Here is a 24712-nt window from a genome sequence, read left to right as displayed (position 1 = left end):
AGGCATGCATGACACTTATTTCAGCATTCGTGTGTTCTGATGTCACAATTTATTGGCTTGTCGCTCATAGCACGCAGCTTTAAATGAAACGAGCATGAAGCTGTCTTGCAGTATATTGCACATTTTTTCTATCATTTTGTATCAGGTGTACCGTCGATAAATACTGATACCGTTTTAATCGCGCAGGCCTAGTCAAGTCAATCTTTTGAGCATCTAAAGGAAACACTTAAAAAGCCTGCTGAGTCCAAAATAGCAAAGCCTGTTACTAAAGCATGCAAAAATGTTTATTAAATCGAACTGTGTGAAGATCAGAGAGGTTTACCATTTGAGTAGGAGGGAAGACAGCACTACAGACACAGAGGAGGCAGCCATCGCAGCAGAGCCCATCCAGGGCTGCAGCACCAAACCCACCGGCATAAACACACCTGCACACAGCAGCATCCAATAATCACACTCTAGCAATAATACAAATGTGTAGATTAGTGTCCGAATACTTTATAAACCATTAGAGGCATAAATCCCGTGCTTTTTGCTGTGAGGCCTAACTGATATATTATTATGCTACATAATACTGACCTTCAAAGAAAAGTAGCTACAAACTAAAACTTGTACAATATTGTTTACGTTGACGTGCCCTATTTTACTCAACTGGGAAAAGAATTGTAAAACATTGGAGAAAAATGAATTCAGTCAGCCTTTTTTCAGCAAGGATGCATTAAATAGAGCAAAAGTGACTTTAACAATGTAACACAATATGTTTTCAAATAAATGCTGTTCCTTTGAACTTTCTAGTCATCAGAAAAAAAAAAAAAGTTTTAGCATTGATAATAATCAGAAATGTTTCTTGAGCAGCAAATCATAATATTCATCAGGATCATGTGGCACTGAAGAGTGGAGTAATGATGCTGAAAATTCAGCTTTGATCACAGGAATAAATTACAGTTTAACATATATTCACGGAGAAAACAGTTATTTTAAATTGTAATAATATTTAGCTGTTTTTACTGTATTTTTGATCAAATTAATGCAGCCTTGGTGAGCAGAAGAGACATAATTAAAAACCTTACTGACACCAAACTTTCGAAACAGTTGGATGAATAGAAAATATATTAGCTAATTTATTATTTAGTTATTTGAAAGGTTTTTAGAAAATGCAAAAACATTTTCTCTCACCATTTTTGACTTCATTTCTTAAGCATTTCAGGCTCTATTCTGTACCCTGTCTGTGGAAAGTGCCAATAATACTGATATAATTTAATATTTTTTATCTTATTTGGTTTAGTTGTTCTTACCTGCAGCAATGGGAATCCCCACAAGATTGTAGATCAGCGCAAACACAAAGTTGATTCTGATTCTTTTCACTGTCTTCTTAGAAAGGTCGATACTCCCAACAACATCAAGAAGATCATTCTGTTTAAGACAAAAAAATATATAAAAAAATGATGAAACAAAAAGTGCCATCTCATGTTAATCTAAACCATACAAGTTTTGTGTTTGGGTTAAAAAAAGGGGGTAAGAAAAGGATACACATTTCTAGCCCTACAAATGGTTAAAAATGCTACTTTTGTAAAAAAAATTAAGAAATAAATTATTTTTTAAAAATCTCAAACGGGCAGATTTGATACTTTTAGATTCTAACATCCAAGTGCAAGCCTTCAGATCAGCAGGTTAAGACTGACAACATTAATTCAGCTTCAACCACAACATGTCTCAAGATAGCACAGCCATTACAGTCTTCATTGAGGGTTGCGACGATAAATCGATTGGTGGATCGATTCTGAGATCTTCCGAATGCATCGCGATTCTTTCTGCAATCGATTCTGAGCTTAGATTTTAACAGCAGATGGCGCTCTAGGCCAGTTTTTATCCGCACACTCAAATGCTCACGAAGAAGAGTGCTGAAGAACTGTAATTTCACCTCGGCTCAGAATGCTTTTATGACGCGAGATTAATGTAAACACAGCCCACTGTAAACACCCTTGCAATTCGCTACAACCTTTTCAAATTTTATGAATGATTATTTTAGGTTCAAGTGTGTGTAAGGATTTGGAAACAAGCAGAGTACGGCTGTTTCTGAAGCATGCAGTCAGAATTGACTCGAGAAAGAACGATGAATATGAACGATGCATATTAAAGTAGTGTTCATAAGCGCAGCTCTGCTATGTTTACAGCGGTAAACACTGTATCATTGCTGTTCATGAGCGCCACCTGCTGGCAGAGAGTGAATCTGCGTCTCACTCAGCTCGTCTACTGTTTCGTTCAGATGTGTTTTATGTGTAGTTTCACAAAACTGAAGTCAGACCATTCTGTTTTTGCTTCAAATATCGAAATTATACAATCTAATTTAGATTAAAAACTGCTCATGTTGCGTGTATGCAGCATCTTTGTTTGGATCGTGATTAAAATGCAGTGGTTGCCCTTATTTGTGTAACTTACTTATTTGATTTGAGGTTTGTTTTTAAAGTTTAATTTAGTTTTGTTATATTTCAATTTCACAAAGAAACGTGCGGCAATAGCCTAATAAAATGACAACTTAATTAATGCAGCCTTGGTGAGCAGAAGAGACATAATTAAAAACCTTACTGACACCAAACTTTCGAAACAGTTGGATGAATAGAAAATATATTAGCTAATTTATTATTTAGTTATTTGAAAGGTTTTTAGAAAATGCAAAAACATTTTCTCTCACCATTTTTGACTTCATTTCTTAAGCATTTCAGGCTCTATTCTGTACCCTGTCTGTGGAAAGTGCCAATAATACTGATATAATTTAATATTTTTTATCTTATTTGGTTTAGTTGTTCTTACCTGCAGCAATGGGAATCCCCACAAGATTGTAGATCAGCGCAAACACAAAGTTGATTCTGATTCTTTTCACTGTCTTCTTAGAAAGGTCGATACTCCCAACAACATCAAGAAGATCATTCTGTTTAAGACAAAAAAATATATAAAAAAATGATGAAACAAAAAGTGCCATCTCATGTTAATCTAAACCATACAAGTTTTGTGTTTGGGTTAAAAAAAGGGGGTAAGAAAAGGATACACATTTCTAGCCCTACAAATGGTTAAAAATGCTACTTTTGTAAAAAAAATTAAGAAATAAATTATTTTTTAAAAATCTCAAACGGGCAGATTTGATACTTTTAGATTCTAACATCCAAGTGCAAGCCTTCAGATCAGCAGGTTAAGACTGACAACATTAATTCAGCTTCAACCACAACATGTCTCAAGATAGCACAGCCATTACAGTCTTCATTGAGGGTTGCGACGATAAATCGATTGGTGGATCGATTCTGAGATCTTCCGAATGCATCGCGATTCTTTCTGCAATCGATTCTGAGCTTAGATTTTAACAGCAGATGGCGCTCTAGGCCAGTTTTTATCCGCACACTCAAATGCTCACGAAGAAGAGTGCTGAAGAACTGTAATTTCACCTCGGCTCAGAATGCTTTTATGACGCGAGATTAATGTAAACACAGCCCACTGTAAACACCCTTGCAATTCGCTACAACCTTTTCAAATTTTATGAATGATTATTTTAGGTTCAAGTGTGTGTAAGGATTTGGAAACAAGCAGAGTACGGCTGTTTCTGAAGCATGCAGTCAGAATTGACTCGAGAAAGAACGATGAATATGAACGATGCATATTAAAGTAGTGTTCATAAGCGCAGCTCTGCTATGTTTACAGCGGTAAACACTGTATCATTGCTGTTCATGAGCGCCACCTGCTGGCAGAGAGTGAATCTGCGTCTCACTCAGCTCGTCTACTGTTTCGTTCAGATGTGTTTTATGTGTAGTTTCACAAAACTGAAGTCAGACCATTCTGTTTTTGCTTCAAATATCGAAATTATACAATCTAATTTAGATTAAAAACTGCTCATGTTGCGTGTATGCAGCATCTTTGTTTGGATCGTGATTAAAATGCAGTGGTTGCCCTTATTTGTGTAACTTACTTATTTGATTTGAGGTTTGTTTTTAAAGTTTAATTTAGTTTTGTTATATTTCAATTTCACAAAGAAACGTGCGGCAATAGCCTAATAAAATGACAACTTTTCATTTACTGTATAATCTCCGTTTTTTTAAATAATCGTGAGAAAATCTAATCGTGAAATCAAAATCGTGAATCGGGAGTTGAGTGAATCATTACATTCAATTCAAGTTTATTTGTATAGCCGTTTTCACGATGCGAATCATTGCAAAGCAGCTTTACAGAAAATTTAAGTTGTTTTTTAGTCATAGCTTATCAGTGGTGACTGTCTCAAGTTGATGTTCATACGGCTGAAATGCACGGTAAAAATCAAGCAGTTAGTTAAAGTCATGTAATCAAACAGACGGTGAACACTATTAACAGCAATGATTATATGTTGCGGTCAAACTTACAGCAAAATTTGGTAGTTTTGCATGTTGTCTGAATCCCTAGCATTCGGAAAATCTCAGAGTTGATCATTTCTCGATTCGCAATGCAATGCATCGATTTATTTTCCCAGCCCTAGTCTTCATACCCTGATGAGCACCACGTCGGCTGCCTCGATGGCTACATCCGTGCCCGTGCCTATAGCGATGCCCACATCTGCCATGGCCAGCGCCGGCGAGTCGTTCACTCCATCGCCCACCATTGCGACGCGTTTTCCCGCTAGCTGGAGCTGCTCCACTTTCGCCACCTTGTGAGATGGCAAGACTTCTGCAAACACCTTCCTGATGCCCACCTGGAAAAACCCCACAACCTCAGCTGCTAAACAATCACCGCTCCAAGAGAACAATCATCACTGAAGGGAATGTTAAAGGGTGCTGTACCTGGGCAGCGATGGCTCGGGCTGTTTTGCTGTTGTCTCCCGTCATCAGCACGACCTGCAGCCCCATTGCTGTGAGAGTGTGGACGGCCAGCTCAGCCTCAGGCTTCACCGTGTCTGCTATGGCCACCATTGCACAAAGCTCATCTGAGAAGGATGCAGCACACATGCTCAAAATAAACAAACAATGTGCACATTTGTGACCCTGGACCACAAAACCAGTCATAAGGGTCAATTTTTCTTTCAATTTCGCCAACTGATCTCTATATAAGGATATTATATAGAGATGACATGACATTTCTCACTATTAACTACCATGCATATTGCTAATATATTGGCTGTTTATTAGTATTCATAAAGCACTTATTAATGCCTTATTCTGCATGAGTTAAGAGTTGTATGTTGTATGAATTAGGAGTTTATTGAGGCAAAAATCATAGTTAGTTAATAGTGAGAATGGGACCTTTAAAATAAAGTGTGACCAATTGTAACCCTGGACCACAAAACCAGTCATAAGGGTCAATTTTTCAAAATTGAGATTTATACATCATCTGAAGCTGAATAAATAAGCTTTCCATTGATGTGTGGTTTGTTAGGATAGGACAATATTTGGCTGAGATACAACTATTTGAAAATCTGGAATCTGAGGGCGCAAAAAAATCAAAATATTGAGAAAATCGCATTTAAAGTTGTCCAAATGAAGTTCTTAGCAATGCATATTACTAATCAAAAATTAAGTTTTGATATATTTACAGTAGGACATTTACAAAATATCTTCATGGAACATGATCTTTACTTAATATCCTAATGATTTTTGGCATAACTTTTTTTTTATAATTTTGACCCATACAATGTATTTTTGGCTATTGTTACAAATATACAGTTGCAAATATATTGTTGCAAATTCATATCGAATTCTCGATGACACGAGTCCAAACCAGTGAAATCTAATTTTCAAACCCATGCTGATGAAAACAAAGCGATCGCGCTGACTGACATTTGCAAAGCGCGTGCATAAGACGCACCTCTCCGGGAGTGCGTGATAAGTACATTGCGAAATATGTCTTGACGAGATTCACACAATAATCTATAATGTCTTAAATGAGCGTTTAGTTAATGGTTGGGGAAAAATCTGATGTGTGACATTAAATTAGATCCATGCATTAAGGTAGGTAAACTATTGTTTATTTGCATCTTTGTTCTTATTTTTAAAAACAAAGATAAAATAAAAAATAGCTATATTGTGATTAATGGGCTGTAGCTCAGTCGTTTTCCGTCTGATTCCAACAAGTCATATGTCATTTTGAAGGTATTTTAATGAAGAACTCATTTTTGAAAATTTGCTTATTCCGACTCATTTTGCAAGCACGGGTCACATTTTTAGTCAGGGGCAGCCCTAGAACTAAATGCATCATTAGTTGCCGAAAGAAAAATCTACCGATGTCAGAAATATTTTTACAATACTTTTACAATCAAACTCTTGTCTGATGTTTCATATGGAAATTCCTAGTGATCAAAGTGTGTCTGAAATCACAGAGTCTCACTCACTGTCCACAGCCACCAGCACTGCAGTGCGTCCTCTCTTCTCGTGCTCCGTCATGGCTTCATCCACATCTGCTCGCACCTGCAGCGCGCTCCTCCTCATCCACTCTCTGTTCCCTATCAGCACGGTGAACGAGGCCGTCTGGACTACAGCTGAAACCGCAAACACAAGCATTGTGGTGTGTTCACACCAGAGGTTGCGTTAGATTTTAAAGTGCCCCTATTATGGACCTTTCATGCAGTGTGTAACACAGCTCTAAGTGAATGGAAACATCCTGCAAAGTTTTAAATCTGAAAGTGCACCGTGTATAAAGTTATTGTCTCTCAAAAGAAAGAGTCGACTCCGAATCATTGAAGCGAGTCGTTTTTGAAACGAATCCCAAGCCGTTTCATGTTGAAGTCAACATGAAACATTTGCATATTGCCCACCCACTTGGTCTTTTCGTGTTGCTCTGAATGAAAATGCAAATTAATTCTATGCCACTAGGTGCCGCTTTTGGAGCGGTAAAATAAAGCAATTGCTGTGGTATATGAAGAAGTACTTAAAGTGTGTGGAAAGCAAAGTTACAATGATATAAAATTAGTGTCATTGATGTTTTTTGTTTGCATGTTCACACTGATGTTAAAATGACATTTTCTGATTTGTGACATTACTTTTTATGTACTGCTAAAACACTGCTGGTCACTTTCAGAAGTTGTAGTGATTCTTTCTTTTCCAAGAAAGAATGTGAAACAAATTGGTTATATAATTTTCATTTTTAAATATTTTAAAATATAATTGAAATCGATTTTACACACTTTAAGCAATATCGTATCGCATATCGAATATCGAATTTTTTTAACAAGGTATCGCATTTTTCTTTAATATCAAACAGCCCTAGTAATTACACACTATTACACTCTCAGATTTGTGTTTCATTTCGAGTATGCAGCCAATGGGATCCTGCAGAAGCGGTCATGTGACACTCACCGAGCGGCTGCGGGTCCATGATGAGCGGGTGGTCACTGCTGAGCGCTCTGGTGTCGCTGATCTGGATCAAGACGGCATTGCGCTGGTTCTCCTCGCTGTCGCTGTCGTCTCTCTTCAGCAGGTTTTCTGTGTTACTGACCAGACACCTGATCCCACAACCCGGCACGGCCTGGAAATCTGTACAGGTGCCGAGAGACTCCGTACCCAGCTCCTGAACACAGAAGAGACATTGTGAACGTAAATGCCAAATACAGACTCTTACGCAAACCAAGCACTGATGTTTAAAACAGTCACAAAATACTGAAACATTCTGCACTTGTTTAGACACAACAAATATATTATTTATTTATTTACATATGCTGCTGTTTAAAAGTTGAAAGAAGTTTCTTATGCTCAGCAAGGCAAGCACAAATACAGTAAAAATTGCAATTTAGCTAAATATTTTTACAATTTAAAATAGCTGTTTTGTATTTGAATATATGTGACCCTGGACCACAAAACAAGTACATTTTTTTTTACTTATACAGCATCTGAAAGCTGAATAAATGGGTTTTTAGGGTTGTTAGGACAGGACAATATTTGGCTGAGATACAACTATTTGAAAATCTGGAATCTGAGGGTGCAAAAAAATCTAAATATTGAGAAAATTATCTTTAAAGTTGTCCAAATGAAGTTCTTAGCAATGCATATTACTAATCAAAAATTAAGTTTTTATATATTTACGATAGGAAATTTACAAAATATCTTCATGGAACATGATCTTTACTTAATATCCTAATGATTTTTGGCATAAAAGAAAAATCATTAATTTTGACCCATACAATGTATTGTTGGCTATTGCTACAAATATCCCCCAGCGACTTAACACTGCTTTTGTGCTCCAGGGACGCATATTTTATGTACTTTTTTCTGTTTTTTCAAAGCTGAATTTTCAGCATCATTACTCTAGTCTTCAGCCTCACATGATCCTTCAGAAATCTCAAAATATATTTCTGATTATTATTAATGTTCTTTGATAAATAGAACGTAAAAAAAAACAAGTTATCCAATGACCCTAGTCTTGCATGTACTTTAGTTATGATAATTATGGCTTAAAATGTACTATAATTTTTTTTAAATAAAAAGACAAGTAAATGTATCATATATTTTCATGTGTTATAATATTTTCAGTAAAGTTTATATGTCATTAGGCAACAGTTTTAGAAATTAAAATGTTTTGCAAACTAAAATGATATTTATCCGTAAATAAATAGCTTTAATAATTACATAATAAAATGTATTGTTTTAAAAACTACGGCTTTTTTGTTTTCTTAAACGATGTAGAACAGCTGTTGCATTTTATTTACATAATATATTTTATTTAATGTGTAACTTTAAAGGGACAGTTCACCCAAAAATTAAAATTGGCATCTTTTACATACCCTCAAATTGTTCCAAACCTGTATTTGTTTCATTTTTCTGTTGAACACAAAAGAGAATATTTTGAAGAATGTTGGTAACCATGGAATGTATGGAACAAAATACTATGGAAGTCAATGGGGACCAGAAACTGTTTGGTTACCAACATTCTTCAAAATATCCTCTCTTTTGTGTTCAACTGCTGGAAAAAACTCTGGAAATTTTTTTTTTGAAAACTTTCATTTTTGGGTGAACTATCCCTTTAACTTAGCTTAACCCCACCACAGTTTGTAAGTAAAGAAACAACACACCATGAAGTCAAACTGACCTGTTTGCAATATTTGGTGATGGCAGCACCCAGTGGATGTTCACTGTTATTTTCAGCAGTGCCGATGATCGCCAGCAGCTTAGAGCGTGGTATCCGGTTCCCCTCCGCCAGCATCTTCACCTGGACCACTTTGGGAGCGCCATACGTGATGGTGCCGGTTTTATCAAACACCACACACTGAATCTGAAAGCACAGACAGATTTATAAAATGGTTTTCCTCTGCACAACACGACAAAATCAGTGGCCCGTCTCTGACCTTGTGTGCCATCTCTAAGGGCTCTCCTCCCTTGATGAGGATCCCGTTCTGGGCTCCCACACCGGTCCCCACCATAACCGCAGTCGGGGTGGCCAGACCCAGAGAGCAGGGGCAGGCGATGCAGAGGACCGTGATGGAGGCCTGGAAGGCGAAGCGGATGACCGCCTCTGCCTCAGAGATGCTCTTATCATAACCCTGCAGAGAGAGACGGTCATCATTTCAATGTGTTCAAAGAAAGAACATAAACCTGGTCTAGCATTAAAGGAATAGTTCAGCCAAAAATGACAATTTGCTGGTAATTTATTCATCCTCAGACCATGCAAGACGTTCGTTTTTTTCCTTCAGTAGAACAGATTTTTAGTTAAAACCGTGGGCCTTGGTGATTCAAGAGATGCAATTCAGTGGCTGCCCGTTTTTGAGAATTAAAAACCAAAGCATATCAAGGAACAGAAAATTAATCCCTGTGGCTCCTGACGATATATATTGAGGTCTTATGAAGCGAAACGATGGGTCTGTGCAAGAAATCGACCATTATTTAATCCAGAGCCTCAGACAAACTGGGAAATTGATTATTTTCCATGAACTGGTTCTTTTTCTGGTTTGTTTACATAGTCACACAATGATAATATCATACACAATTATATTATCAAAGCACCCAATAATGTAAAACGTGGATGTTTTACGTGTCTAAAGCAAATAAAGCGAATAAACTAGCCTTCATCCGCTCATCTTTTTACATAATGAGAAACCATAAAAACTTTAATTTCTCCCCTTCATTCAACCTCTCTGTTCACGTACGCAGTGTTGGGAACTAATTTACATAATTTGATTACAAAATAAATGTAAAAAATTGTGTAATTAAATTAGTTACTTATGAAAATGTTAACTATTACAAACGGGGTTGCATCTCTCTTTTTTCACACAAACACACATACAGATGTAATTGATTTCTATAATAAATTGCATTGACTGCTCTAAAATATGAGACACCAATGTTTCAGGAGTTTAGGACACATGCTTATTCAATACACAGGATAATAATGTTGTAAATAATGTTTAGTTTCTTGCACAGACCGATCGCTTTGCTTCATAAGACCTCAATATATCATCAGGAGCCACGCGTATTCATTTTGATATGGATATGCTTTTTCATTCTCAAAAACGGGCAGCCACTGACTTGCATTTTACGAATCAACTATCCTTTTAAAACCCTCAAGTATGAATAATTTCAAGGGAACAAATCATGCAAAAAATGCTCTTCGGAAATAAAAGAGTTCAATGTGCTGTGCAAACACACTCTACTGTTCAGAAAGCAAAGCTTGAAAGCTAAAGAAACCTTGACTAATTGAAGTCTAGAGAAAAAATAAAATACTTCCAAAACGGCATCCTAGCTCAACCTTAGACGAACATGGATCTACAGAGAAAGCTTCACTCACAGGGAAATACTTCTCCACAAGCGGAAAGTTCACAAATCCAATCAGAATCCAGGCTACGAGAGTCAGGAAGGAAACCCCAACGATGAACGGGACGAAGTAGCCGCTGATCTTATCCGCAAACTGCTGGATGGGAGCCTGAGATTGGGAAGTTTAAAAGGTTTTGTGAAGACCAATGGTTAGAAATACTAACCAGAAATCCAGGGACTGGGGCCCACTAGGGGCCTCATTAAATTATTTAAAATAACACAAAGCTAGGCTAAAAGAAGGCCTGAACTACCTGAACATTTTTTAATGAATATACACTTTTCTGTTTATGCCTCCTCTAAAATGTTTGATCAGGTAGAAATTGTGAGTAAAACATATTTTTTTAAATAATTTTCCAGAATCTAATAAAATCACATACGATTTTAGAAATTGTTGTGGACAATGGAGGGGGCCTTTAGAGTAAAAAAAACATACAAAATTAATTAATTAATTAATTAAGCAAATAAATAAAATGTTTTTTTTTACAGAACTGTTTTTTTTGTGTGAAGTTTTTATAAAAAACAAACAAAAAAATTGTTTGTTTTTCATTTTTAAAGACTTTAAAAAAAAGTAAATTTTTAAATTTTCAAAGACTTTTTGATTACGACAAAACATTCACAAAGCTATTTGTTTTATTTCATAGTTTCGATGGCGTCCTTTTTTTTCTAGTTTAGAAAGGCATGAGTATTTCAACTGTCAATGCAACCAGAAAATATGATTTATTAACTGTGGTTTATGCTATATATTTTTATTATTCAGACTTGAAAATAACATTAATTAAAACGAATTAAAATTGCAATTACAACTGGCAAGAACTACTATGTCAGTCTTGCAAATAAATAAATACACATTAATCTGGACTAATCTGGAGATTGAGAAGCTGTTATTTTTTCAAAAGACTGAGCTGACAGATGCACCTTTGAAGTCTGCGCCTCCTCCACCAGTTTGACGATCTGAGAGAGGGTGGTGTCTGTGCCCACGTGAGTGGCTTTGATCAGCAGAGAGCCGTTCTGATTGATGGAGCCTGCGATCACGGTGCTCCCCGGCTTCTTAGTGACGGGCATGGCTTCACCTACAGCACAGGACACACATCAGTCACTGCACAAATGGGCAAATTAAGGGAAGAAACATTACAATGAAAGTCAATTTCTAGATGATTTTGAGGAGAGGTGTGGTCGCTCTGACACTGCTATGCAGTAGTGTGTTTTTGTGCTGGTATCTTGGCTGGCCTGTGATGGATAAATAAATGACACTAAAATCACCAGTAGGTGGCAGCAAGTCCCTGACTGAATGAGTAATTCACTGAATCTTTCATTCAAATGATTCGTTCAAAACGGCTGATTCATTTAGAAACAAAACAAGCAACTGTCTGTATGAATGGATCATTGAATCATTGATTTAAATGATTCGTTCTAAAACAGGTTGATTCAGGAACGAAACACCGCAGTGTTGCTCTGCTCCGGCTTTTATTGGAACTATTTTAATGTACGGTCTGTAGAAAAGAATGTGTTTTTGAACCTTAAACCGCGTAAACACATTGAATTACACCAAATACACAAACTAATGTTCTTTTTAGCATCGTCATATGACCCCTTTAACTATATAATTCTTAAAAAAAAAATTTACAGAGCTATTTTTTGCTTTCATAACTTGAATTATAGGGTAATTCTAAATGCATTCTAATAGAATTCATCAAACAGTGAATGCTTTGGACTATCAATACGTCTTTTTGTTTGTTTTTTGCAAAGTGAGTGACATATTTAATAATTTCAGCAGACAAATCATTAAAGCAAAAATCACTATATTATTCTAGACAATAAACATCACACACTCCTATCTTGGTTCCCTCAAAAGTCTATGGCAGTGATTCTCAACTTTTTCAACTCCAAGCCTCCAGTAAGTATACTAATTAGGGCTGGGTAAAAAATATCGATATCGATTTTAATCGATTCTCATTTTTACGAAACGATATCGATTCTTAAATCCCAAGAATCGATTAGTCTAGCCCGTTTTCAGTTAATGGACGGAACATTGAAGCACACTTCCCATCCAATAAATTGCAATAAGAATTGTGCATTTTAATATGAAAATTAAATTTATTTCCATTGTATTGCAGTATTTAAACAATTAATGCCGTTTTGGCGCTGTTTAATGTGGAGTGACAGATCGCTGTAGCGCCTCAGTGAACTGATCATCTTCTGCACTTTATTACTAGTTATAGCACAAAATAAACATGACTAAACATCCGAAGGCAAGTTAAAAGAAAGAGTACAACTTTAAAATCCGTATCCTGTCTCATGTAATCACTCAATCAGTGTTTCAGCCGCGCAAAGACGTCAATATAACTTGTAAACAAGTCATGTAACATCACATTTACCTCAGAAAGCATATTCAGTTAGCATAATTTTGATATTCAGCCAGAAAAATAAACTGTAGAGAGGAGAATTTTGCTAAATATATGCACCATATAACATTCATTATATTTTTTTCATTATAAGTTAATGACAGCCACTATTTAAATGTGTATATTTCATATATATTACAGCATTAGAACGTTTGTTACCAATGCAAGATAATACAAGTGGCAAATTAAAATGACAGCACAGATAGCACAGAAATAGCACAGATGATTATGCTCAATAAATCGAGAGAAGCAGAAATCATGATCATGATTAACATACGATTCATTGTGCAACCCAAGTATGTGGAACACACAACAATTATCCTGCCTCGTTTGATTGCTCTCATATTAGTAAAGAGAAAAGCGCCCTCTTGAACCTGTAATGAGAGACTCGTCTGCCATCGAGTGTCCTTCAATCACTCTGCCATCGACTGGAAATTTCCCTCCGGGCACAACCTTCACAACATCTCCTCTCTGAACCAGCTCCACATCCACCTGCTCCTCGCTGAGAGACAGAGACATACACAAGGTCATATGTGCAAAGCTGTGCTTTCTGTTTAATAGGAAATACAATTTAACAGCACAGGAGACGCACAAACCTTAACACAGACATGTCATCATTCAGTGTAACAACCGTGGCCTCTGTCGCCTGTAAAGACATCAGCTTGGACAGAGCCTCCGAGGTCTTACTCTGCGATTCAAGACAAAGCCATATAAACATTAGCGCAGAGCAATGCAACAAATTAAGAGGTATAATTCTGGATTCTTGCAATTCTTATAATTAATTCTTCAAGAAATGGCTAAAAACACATATCTTTCATCTATACTTGATCCTCTTAACACTAGCACTCTATATTCTATTTCTATTCACTTGTTTTCTTTTTATTTATAAAAAATAATAAAAAAAAATTTAAATTACACTTGATCCTTTAACACTTGCACTCTTTACAATACAATACTTACTTTCTTTTCTTATTAATCAGGGTGTTCTCTTGCTAGTTTATCTGTTTTATTGTATTGTATTTTCTTTTAGTGTGTATTTGATCCGTTTTACGATTTTAGATACAGTACAGCACTTTGGTCAGCAGCTGCTGTTTTAAATGTGCTTTAGAAATAAAAATGCGTTGCCTTGCCTTTTTATTTTAAAAATAGAGCATGTGACACTATTCTTTTTCTATTCTATCTACTTGTTTTTATTTTTATTCAAAAAAATTATCCACTGACACTAATGTTCTAAATTCTTTTTCTATTTTTTCGACTTTTCTTTATTTGTAAAAAATAAAAAAAACGAGACCCTCTAACACCAACGTTCTCTATTCTATCTACTTGTTTTCTTTTAATTTATTATTTAAAAAAAACCTTGCTACATTGTACTGAGTTAAGCTAACTGAGACTTATCACAGCACTTTTGTTGGTTTTGATTGCATCTATTGTCCTCATTTGTAAGTCCTCTTTGGATAAAAGTGTTTGCTAAATGCCTAAATGTAAATAATTACGAGCATGCAGATGAATAGCTTGTGTAACTGGAAATGCTTGTTCACCTTTGCTATCTGCTCCAGCCACCTGCCCAGCGAGATGAAGACAAACAGCATGGGTGGAGTATCAAAAAAGGTGATGGGGTTCACTTTCGCTCCCTCCACCATGGCAACCAGGAGAATCACCACTGAGTATGTGAATGCAATTGTTGTTGCCAGAACAATCAGCACATCCATATTGGCCGTCCTGTGCTTGACAGCTTTATAGGCTTGACCGTAGAAATACCGCCCACCGATAAACTATTTAAGACAGACAAAACCAGTATGGTGACTAAATACAAAGAGATCTTTCATAAAGTATATACCAATGTCTTGGCATATTTTCAGTGAGCAAGGAACTTAAAGGGATCATATGATGTTGCTAAAAATAACATTATTTTGTGTATTTGGTGTAATGCAATGTGTTTACATGGTTTAAGGTTCAAAAAACACATTATTTTCCACATACTGTACATTATTGTTTCTCCTCTATGCCCTGTCTTTCTGAAACGCGTCGATTTTTACAAAGCTCATCGGTCTGAAAAGCGAGGTTTGCTCTGATTGGCCAGCTATCCAGTGCGTTGTGATTGGCTGAATGCCTCAAGCGTGTGATGGAAATGTTACGCCCCTTTACCATATTTAGAAACACACAGCGTCTCCTCGACATGGCGGCGGCAACAATACTACAGCGATAATAAAAGTTACGCCTTCTTTCTTTGTCCTTTGCAAATCGTCCAACACAGTGACATAGACATCCGAGATACAACTATTTGAAAATCTGGAATCTGAGGGTGCAAAAGAATCAAAATATTGAGAAAATCGCCTTTAAATTTGTTCAAATGAAGTTCTTAGCAATGCATATTACTAATCAAACATTAAGTTTTGATATATTTACAGTAGGACATTTACAAAATATCTTCAAGGAACATGATCTTTACTTAATATCCTAATGATTTTTGGCATAAAAGAAAAATCCATAATTTTGACCCATACAATGTATTGTTGGCTATTGCTACAAATATACCCCAGCGACTTATGACTGCTTTTGTGCTGCAGGCTCACATATGCACAAACAGCTCGTAACACTCAAAAGACAAAGGAAAACATGAAATAGCATCATATGACCCCTTGAAACATAGAAAGTGCATTTATAATCCACAAACTGGCAGGTAACCGACCTGCACAGGGACACAGAAGAGAAACGAGATCAGGTTCATGATGGAGAGGCCCGGCAGAAGCTGTTTCTCCAGGAACATGGTGGAATGGTACTTCTCTCTGTCCTCGGCCGTGGTGTTGTGGTGGTGGGACATGTCGATCTGGTGATCCACGATTATCATGTAGATCATCATGCCCATAACAGGCACGCAGAAAAACAAGCTGATGAGGAACGATCTCTTCCATCTGCGAGGAAACAGGATGCCAACATTAGCTCTGATCTACTACCTTGTGAGCTGCCTAACAAGACTGCATTTTAAGAGTTCGTTCACATAGAAAGCGTTTTCCATTCCATTGTGCTACTTTTCCATTGTTTTTCTATGTAAAGATCTATACTAGACAGACGTGTATCACTGCTGTAAGCCTCCCCCGGGTCCTAAAGCCCGCTCAGTAATGAGTTTTAATTCCATAGGGGGCGCTGTTGGCCTACTTCTAATAAAATGAAAGTAAAATACACAAATAACATTTAGACTGTTTCTGATTAAATAAAGCAGTAATTTATGTCATAAAATCATGAGTATGTTTTGATTTAAAGGTCAGAAGCTATAGCTTACATGAATAAAAAAATTACAAACATGACACTTGTAAATTAAATAATTTTACATATACTGATATATTCATTAATGTGCAATATGTTATATTTTTAAACAAATTATGAGCTCTAAAATATATTTAGAATTTATTCTAATAAAATGAAAGTAAAATACACAAATAACATTTAGACTGTTTCTGATTAAATAAAGCAGTAATTTATGTCATAAAATCATGAGTATGTTTTGATTTAAAGGTCAGAAGCTATAGCTTACATGAATAAAAAAATTACAAACATGACACTTGTAAATTAAATAATTTTACATATACTGATATATTCATTAATGTGCAATATGTTATATTTTTAAGCAAATTATGAGCTCTAAAATATATTTAGAATTTTTACAAATCTTTTGCTTTAGACCATCTACAAATGTTAAATCTTAAAATAAAATGTTAAGGTTACTACTGCATCTTTCTGGAAAAAAAATGCAGCAATTAATATATAGTTTATTTATAGTTATTTTCAAAGCATCAATGTACTGTCATTATAAAATAACTTCATAATTGTTTATTTAATTCTAACAAGCAAGTTCTTGCTAAAAATGAACCAAAATTAAAAATAATTTGCTTATAATTTCCACACAGGAGAGTTTCCAAACAAAAGGCAATATATCGGCATCGGCCAAAATAAGATGAAAATTATCGGCATATCGGACATCGGCAAAAATCCAATATCGTGCATTCCTAGTTAGGTATTTATGTATTGCTCTTATTCGCTCATGCACTTACTGTTGGATCTCACGGCTGTGATCCAAGTGACTGCCAGGACGATCTTTCTTCACCAGAGAGGCTGTAAATCCCAAGTTCTGTCCATCAAAAAAGGGAAGTTCATGTCAGAACACACGCTACAAAACGGTTATCATGGTTCCCTATAATATTATTTATAGCTTTGTTCCAGAACATATTGAACTGACATACAACTTTATAAGTAACTGATTCTGAATGGCAAGTAAAACAGTGCTCTTGGTGTAAAACCAATCACTGATTATCATACTTTATGCTTAGCAAATTGCTGAATATATACACACATATACATACATACACACACACACACACTACCGCTCAAAAGTTTGGGATCAGAACGATTTTTAATGTGCTTTACAGGAGTTTCTTCTGCTCATCAAGGCTGCATTTATTAGATCAAAAATACAGGAAAAAATGTAATATTGTGAAATATTATTATGATGTAAAATAACGTTTTTCTATTTTAATATACATTAAAATCTAATTTATTTCTGTGATGCTCAGCTGTATTTCCAGCACCATTACTCCAGTCTTCAGAGTCACATGATCTTCAGAAATCAGTATAATATGCTGATTTATTATCAGAGCTGAAACTGTTGCTGCTTCATATTGTTTTTGGAACCTGTGATACTTTTTTCATGATTCTTTGAGAATAAAAAGTAAAAAAGAAGAGCATTTATTTAAAATAGAAATCCTTTCTAACAATATACACTACAGTTCAAAAGTTTGGGGTCAGTACATTTTTATTCTTTCTTTTTTTAAAGAAATTAAAACTTTTATTCAGCAAGGATGTGTTCAATTGTTAAGAAGTGATAGCAAAGATTTATATTGTTAGAAAATATTTATATTTTGAATAAATGCTGTTCTTTTTAACTTTCTATTCATCAAAGAATCCTGAAAAAAGTATCGCAGTTTCCCAAAAATATTGTGCAGCACAACTGTTGATAACTCTAATAATAAATCAGCATATTACAATGATTTCTGACGATCGTGTGACACTTTATACTGGAGTAATGGCTGATGGAAATTCAGCTTTGCATCACAGAAATAAATTATATTTTAAAGGACATTAAAATAGAAACCATTAGTTTTATATTGTAATAACATTTTACAAGATTACTGTTTTTTCCTGTATTTTTTATCAAATAAATGCAGCCTTAATGAGCAGAAGAGACTTCTTTAAAAAACATTACAAGTCTTACTGATCCCAAACTTTTGAATGGCAGTGTATATATATATACACACACACACATATACACATAATAAATATAATGTGGGTGGGTGTGTGAACATGAAAGTGAATTCACCTCTATCCATCTGATCACATCTCTCGGGCCGGTCACTTCTGGGTCATGTCTGATGTGGGCTTTATTAGTTGCCAGGGCAACTGAAGCATAGAGGATGCCCTTCTGCTTCATCAGGTTAGACTCAATTTTGTGAACACAGGAGGCACATGTCATCCCTCTGACCTATTAAAAACAACAAACTCGTGTTGATAATAAATGGGTCAAAAATCAACAATAGGATCTGCGGACATACTAACCACAAGCTCCAGAATCCCATCAGAGCCGTCATAATTCTCCATCACTGAAGCCGTGAAGCCGAGCTCTCGGATAAACTCCGCTATTCTCTGAGGATCGATGATCGACGGGCTGAATCGAACCTCGGCTTTACTGGCCATCAGTGCAACCAAAACTGAGTGTACACCTGAGGAAAAGAGACACGATGCCACATTAAATACAGCCATCCTGAGATTTTAACACTGTGTATGTAAACAAGCATTCTAACCTATTATTATGAAATATGTTCTGATCAATTTTAGACACCATCATTATGATTTAATACAGTGCAATTATATTCAAGCATGATTGTGTTACCAATTACCAATGCTGGCTAGAAACTGATTACATGTAATCTGAATTACAAAAATTAAGTACTTGTAATTAAGAGTATATTACATTTTAAAATGCTCATAATAATCGGATTACCATTGCTTTTTAATGGATTACATGATTACATATCATTCACACAATACAAGTAAATTATTCATAATTTATTGATTCTCTTTTAGTTTTCCTTTCTAAAAATCACAGTGATGGTCAACGGTCACATTAACATTAACATGCAGGCAAACAAATAAATCTTCTATATTTGTTATACATATATTAAATATAAAATAGTGTTTACATTATTTTTATTTTACATTTTATGATTTAATTATTAGCGTAACCCACTGCATTTTATTGAATTATTACAAACACACTGCATTTCTTACATTAAGCGCAGTTTGGGAAACCCTGGTGTAATGTTTAATGCATTTTATGCACAAACATTTTTTTTTTCTATTTGCTTTTTTATATCAATGTGGTGCATTTAATGGTAAGTTTAAAACAAGCTTGATTAAAAAATGTATCTAAAAGTAGTCAGAATACATTCTCTGAAATGAGTAACTTAGATTATGTTACTAACTACAGTTTTCATCGTGTAATCTGTAATCAGTAAGCACTGGGGATACCATGCTCGTTCTTGAGGTTCCTCTCAATGTTGGCCACGCAGGAGGCACAGGTCATTCCACCAATCTGGATAAAACATTTGGAAATCGTGTTTGTTGCAGGCTCAGCGTCACTCTCTGCTTCATCCTCTTTCACGGCTGACCAGACCGGAGATAACGACGAGCTCAGGACAGACGGTGCTGGAGGCGATGGGCTTTTGACCACTGAAGGCACCAATGAATTTGTCTCTGTAAACATGACAGGACAAAGTTAAAAGTGACCGAAGTACCCCGGTTACATCACCGAAAGTGTGTAATGTAATGGATTTCGTAACTAACTACACTTTTTGCCGTGCAATTTGGAGTCAGTAACAGATTACAATTTGTAAGTAATCTACCAGCACTAATTATGTTTTATAAAACGGAGAGTTCCGGTCCTTGATTCTGATTGTTTGCCGGAAGAATACTGTTTTTATTAATATCATTACACTTTATTTGCTCTGTTTTATTTTGTGAAACCTAACTACGTATATGGAATAACCATTTTATAAAAGCAATAAGCCCCAAGAAGCCGTGGCTTACAATTAATTTATAACCGCTAAGGATGTTTTAGGCAATCCGCTTCGTGTCGTACCTAACAACGCCCCTTAGCTGTTGTAAATTCACTGTAAACCAAGGCGTCTTATTGCTTTATTTGTTAAGTACTGCATCAGAGGTATTTATAACCAAAAAGCACCATAATTGGGACAATGTAGAGCTGTTATTAGGGCTGCACGATTAATCGAATGCGATTGTCATGAGCATTTTGTTAGTAAAGCCGGTTCTGTAATCAGCAGGAAATCATCCTCACGTGCTTTCAGATGGAGCAGCATTTACTACACAGAGCCGTAGTTCACTGACAAGTTACGCAACAAAAAAATTGCGACGATATTATTGCGCGATTGTGAAATCGTTGGCGATAATGACGGCTGTTTGCATAGCTTCTCAGTGAACTACGGCTCTGTGTAGTAAATGCTGCTCCATCTGAAAGCATGTGAAAATACCACATTTAAATAAGATGGTTTTACTCCAAACTCACTTCATAACGTCGGTCGAGTGTTTGAAATAAATCCTTCTGTGAGATGTGGCTTCTTACACAGAATAAGGCACGCAACATATTTCATAGTATTTAAGCAGTGATAAAGGCATTGCATTATCTATATACTTTATTTTAATGAAAATTATAATAATAATAATAACTCTAATAACTCTAAATAAAAACAAAGATAAACCATATATTGTCATAATCGTGTGTTCATTAGTCACGTTGAATCGATAGGCATTTTCTGGGTTTCTTCTGCGAGGCGTATTTGGAGTTTCTCTGGCCTTCGGATGGAGATTTACTGCTGATCACAGAACCGTGCTTCACTGAAAGATACGCACGACAATCACAGCTTCTGTCGAATCGCGATCTCGATTCCATTTCGATTTATCGTGCAGCCCTAACTGTTATACAGCCTATATAACTGTCAGTAGTAAAGACATATAGAAGGGAAGATACACATGGGCGGTGCTAGGGAGGGGCTAGCAGGTGCTTCAGCACCCCAAGAAAGACAAAAGCACCCCCATTAGGCCTGTCACGATAACAACTTTTTATTGTGCGATATATTGCCACAGAAATAATTGCGATAAGCGATATTATTGCCATTTTAAAGACCATTTTATGCCACTGAATATATAATCCTAATGTAACAGCATAATAATGCAAGAAGGCCTACACACTTCCAAATGACAACAAACTTTTAATATTTAAGAATATTTAGATAATGTAAATTAAGTATCAAAATGTTAGACATACCTTAAAAAAACTGAATAAATAGTACATAAACATTTTCTAACAAAAAGTGCAAAGTAACAAATTAGAAAAAAAGAAAAATGCACAAAGAACTTGTATGGAGATTTTTCCATCTACAGATTTTTCCCTGACCTTCTCTTCTCTGTAAATTAAGGGTGCACACTATTGCTGAAAAACACAATCACTACTCAGCAGTCAGATGTCCGCATGCACAAAGGCACAGATCCCTAAACAAGGCCATATCTGCAGATTAAACTTTTTTTTTTGTAGAAGCATTTTTTAAATGTGAACGAGCACCTCATGACTGCACCACGTCATGTACGAGAAGTTTCAAAAGACACAGGTGCAAGTGAAATGTACAAAACATGGTGACATTAATTTTTAAGTAAATATAATGGGCGATATATTGCGTCACCAAATATTATTGAGGTCATGTACATATATTGTGCGATAAGTCGATATATTGATTATTGCGACAGGCCTAACCCCCATAGCACCCCCACAGATTTTTTCCTGGAATCAATTATATACATGCTATAGCCTATTGTATTTAATAATTAAGATAAAAAAAATATATATATATTTTTTGACTCCTTATGCATGCATAACTCGTGCAATGCACTAACGACGTGATTTGCAGCTGTCGCACTTTTCGTAATGTCATTATAGCATTTTATTTTAAAAATGGAGCACTTCCTTGTGCTAAGTAGGCCTGCCCCCGACTAAAGATTTTTCTAGTCAACTACTCGCACGTTATATTAAATTGATTAATATAATAATATATTAACCATCCTTTAATATATAAGCACACGTATTAGGCTATAGCCTATTCCGCGCTCAAGCTCGCGCATAAAGCAACTGCCTCAAAGCACCGGCAAAGTGAATATAAACGTGTCGCGGGAAAAGAAGACATTAGCTTATCTTTGCTGTTTACCTCACGTTATTTATTGATTTATTTTTATTTGATTCCTCAGTGTTTGCTAAACGTTCTGTAATTTATTAGTCGGCATATAATACAGCATGTGTAGGCTATGCCATGCCTTGGCTTATTCGTTTTTGTTAATAAACGTTTCGTAAGCTAGTTTGTCATTGTATCTTACTGTTTTATTGTTGCAGTGCTTTTGAATTAAAAATAACAACGAATCCATCTTTTGTTTTAGTCTTAAAAAGTGAAAGGTGTGTAGATGTATGCAAGCAAAACAGACAAATATCTTTTATTGTAAAACGTGACAAGATCGCGAAATCGAAAGTGAAAGCATCCGAAGCACGGCTTATAACACCGCAAAAGAGGAACTCCCGTTCACAAAATTCAAATCACAAATAATACTATAGGCCTACTGATGAAAAAGAACGGGTTGAATGTTAACCACTTTCGTTTCCATATAACTATAAACTATGATAAAAGTTCATCAGCATGCATTGATTAATCCCATGTTGTAGCAAAAAAATTAAAAAACATGTGCTCGTGCGACCAACTGAGAAAGTTAGTCGCAAAAGAGCGACCAGTGGGAAGAATGAGTCTGGAGCCTCGAATTGCCCAGCTCCCCCTGTTAATGATCTAGCACCCCCTCAGCACCTGCGTTCAAAATTCTCTGGCGCCGCCCCTGAAGATATAAGAAGACAGAAGATGCACTTACCAGGGAGAAAAGCATCAAAGCCCATGTCCTCTACGGCGGCCCTCAGCTCCTCAGGGGTCGTCACTAAAGGGTCATACTCAAAGGTTCCCTGATGATTGGCCAGTGACACTTGGGCCGATCTCACGCCTTTCTTCTGGGAGATCATGCCCTCGATGGACTGAACACAGGAGCCACAGGTCATGCCCTCGATGTGGATCTCCGCGACTGATACCAGCGGCTGGAGGAAGCCTGGCTCTGGGGAAGCTGGGAGGATAGCTTTAAAATCCCCTGGAGGAAGGGCTTCGATGGATTTCTGTAGCTCCACCGCTGAGGCTTGTTTTGGGTTGTGCTGAATCGTAGCTTGTCTGTTCTCCAAGGACACAACGACCGAACTCACTCCAGGCAGCTTGGATATATTGTCCTGAATATTGACCACGCAAGACTTGCAGTGCATTCCCGTCAGCTGAAACACTGTCGTGATGCTGGAGTCTGTGCACGGCTCTGAAGCCTTCTCCTCCTGTTTGTGAGCGCTGAGCAGGCGCTCGACTTCACTAGCTGAAAGCTTTAACTGACGAGGTTTTGCTTTAACAATGGCTTTGAAACCAGCCACCTCGATTTGGTTCACAATCTCATCCACCGTGACGATGCAAGGCAGGTACAGTACAGCGGCCTCCTGGGATTCGAGAGAGACTGAAAAAGCACGGACAAAACCAAATTCAATTATACTCAGGAAATGTTAAGAGTTAATAAGAATATGCACACTCGTCTCAATAAATAAAGTTTGTATGTGTTTTGCTTATGCAACAGTGGTCATATGTGACCCTGCAGCACAAAAGCAGTGTTAAACTTTAAAATTTTAGTTCTTTAAGGTTTATAAAAAATAAAAAAAAGGACCCCCATTGTTTAGGACATGGTTATGACCAGTGCTGGGTAGTAACTGATTACATGTAACCTGGATTACGTAATAAGATTAAAAAAATTAAGTACTTGTAATTAGAGTAGATTACAATTTAAAATGCTCATAATCAGATTATAGTTACTTTTTTATGGATTACATGATTATTCAAACAAAGGCAGTAAATTATTCATGTTATATTGGTTCGCCCTAACTCTTCTTTTTTCTCTTTTAAATCTTCCTTTAAAAAATTGAATACATTTTCTCTTTGCTCTTTTTATATGAATATGTTATGTTTAATGGTAAGTTTAGAACAAGCTGGATAAAAAATATATATCTAAAAGTAATTAAAGTAGTGAGAATACAATACCTAAAATGAGTAACCTAGATTACATTACCAACTACAATTTTCATCATGTAATCTGTAATCAGTAACGGACTACATATGTAAGTAATCTACCCAGTACTGATTACGGCCTTGCCTTAGTGCAACTTTAAGAAAGATATAAGAAAGGGAAGGTCATATTGCATTAAAGGGGTCATATGATGCGATTTCAATTGTTCCTTTCTCTTTGGAGTGTTACAAGCTCTTGGTGCATAAAGAAGATCTGTAAAGTTGCAAAGACTAAAGTCTCAAATCCAAAGAGATATTCTTTATAAAAGTT

At 36.1% G+C, this 24712-nt stretch overlaps 1 protein-coding gene across 1 annotated transcript in view; it reads right to left on the bottom strand.

The window, feature by feature from the left end:
* Positions 1-24712, bottom strand: part of LOC107554685 (copper-transporting ATPase 1-like) — a 34080-nt gene that overhangs the window by 2771 nt on the left and 6597 nt on the right. Inside the window, exons 3-23 of the mRNA XM_016237269.1 lie at positions 23174-23825; positions 19727-19951; positions 18755-18918; positions 18537-18680; positions 17197-17273; positions 15822-16059; positions 14686-14919; positions 13744-13835; positions 13522-13649; positions 11661-11815; positions 10720-10854; positions 9284-9478; positions 9028-9210; positions 7302-7512; positions 6338-6478; positions 4794-4936; positions 4502-4705; positions 2809-2926; positions 2735-2739; positions 1293-1410; positions 323-425 (exon numbers count right to left, since the gene is read on the bottom strand). Coding sequence (XP_016092755.1) covers positions 323-425; positions 1293-1410; positions 2735-2739; positions 2809-2926; positions 4502-4705; positions 4794-4936; positions 6338-6478; positions 7302-7512; positions 9028-9210; positions 9284-9478; positions 10720-10854; positions 11661-11815; positions 13522-13649; positions 13744-13835; positions 14686-14919; positions 15822-16059; positions 17197-17273; positions 18537-18680; positions 18755-18918; positions 19727-19951; positions 23174-23825 — 3665 coding nt within the window. The remainder of the gene's footprint in view (positions 1-322; positions 426-1292; positions 1411-2734; positions 2740-2808; positions 2927-4501; positions 4706-4793; positions 4937-6337; positions 6479-7301; positions 7513-9027; positions 9211-9283; positions 9479-10719; positions 10855-11660; positions 11816-13521; positions 13650-13743; positions 13836-14685; positions 14920-15821; positions 16060-17196; positions 17274-18536; positions 18681-18754; positions 18919-19726; positions 19952-23173; positions 23826-24712) is intronic.

This window comes from Sinocyclocheilus grahami, unplaced genomic scaffold, assembly GCF_001515645.1.
Source record: "Sinocyclocheilus grahami isolate Dianchi unplaced genomic scaffold, SAMN03320097.WGS_v1.1 scaffold510.1, whole genome shotgun sequence".
NCBI lineage: Eukaryota > Metazoa > Chordata > Actinopteri > Cypriniformes > Cyprinidae > Sinocyclocheilus > Sinocyclocheilus grahami.
This window is presented reverse-complemented; position numbering and strand designations above follow the sequence as displayed.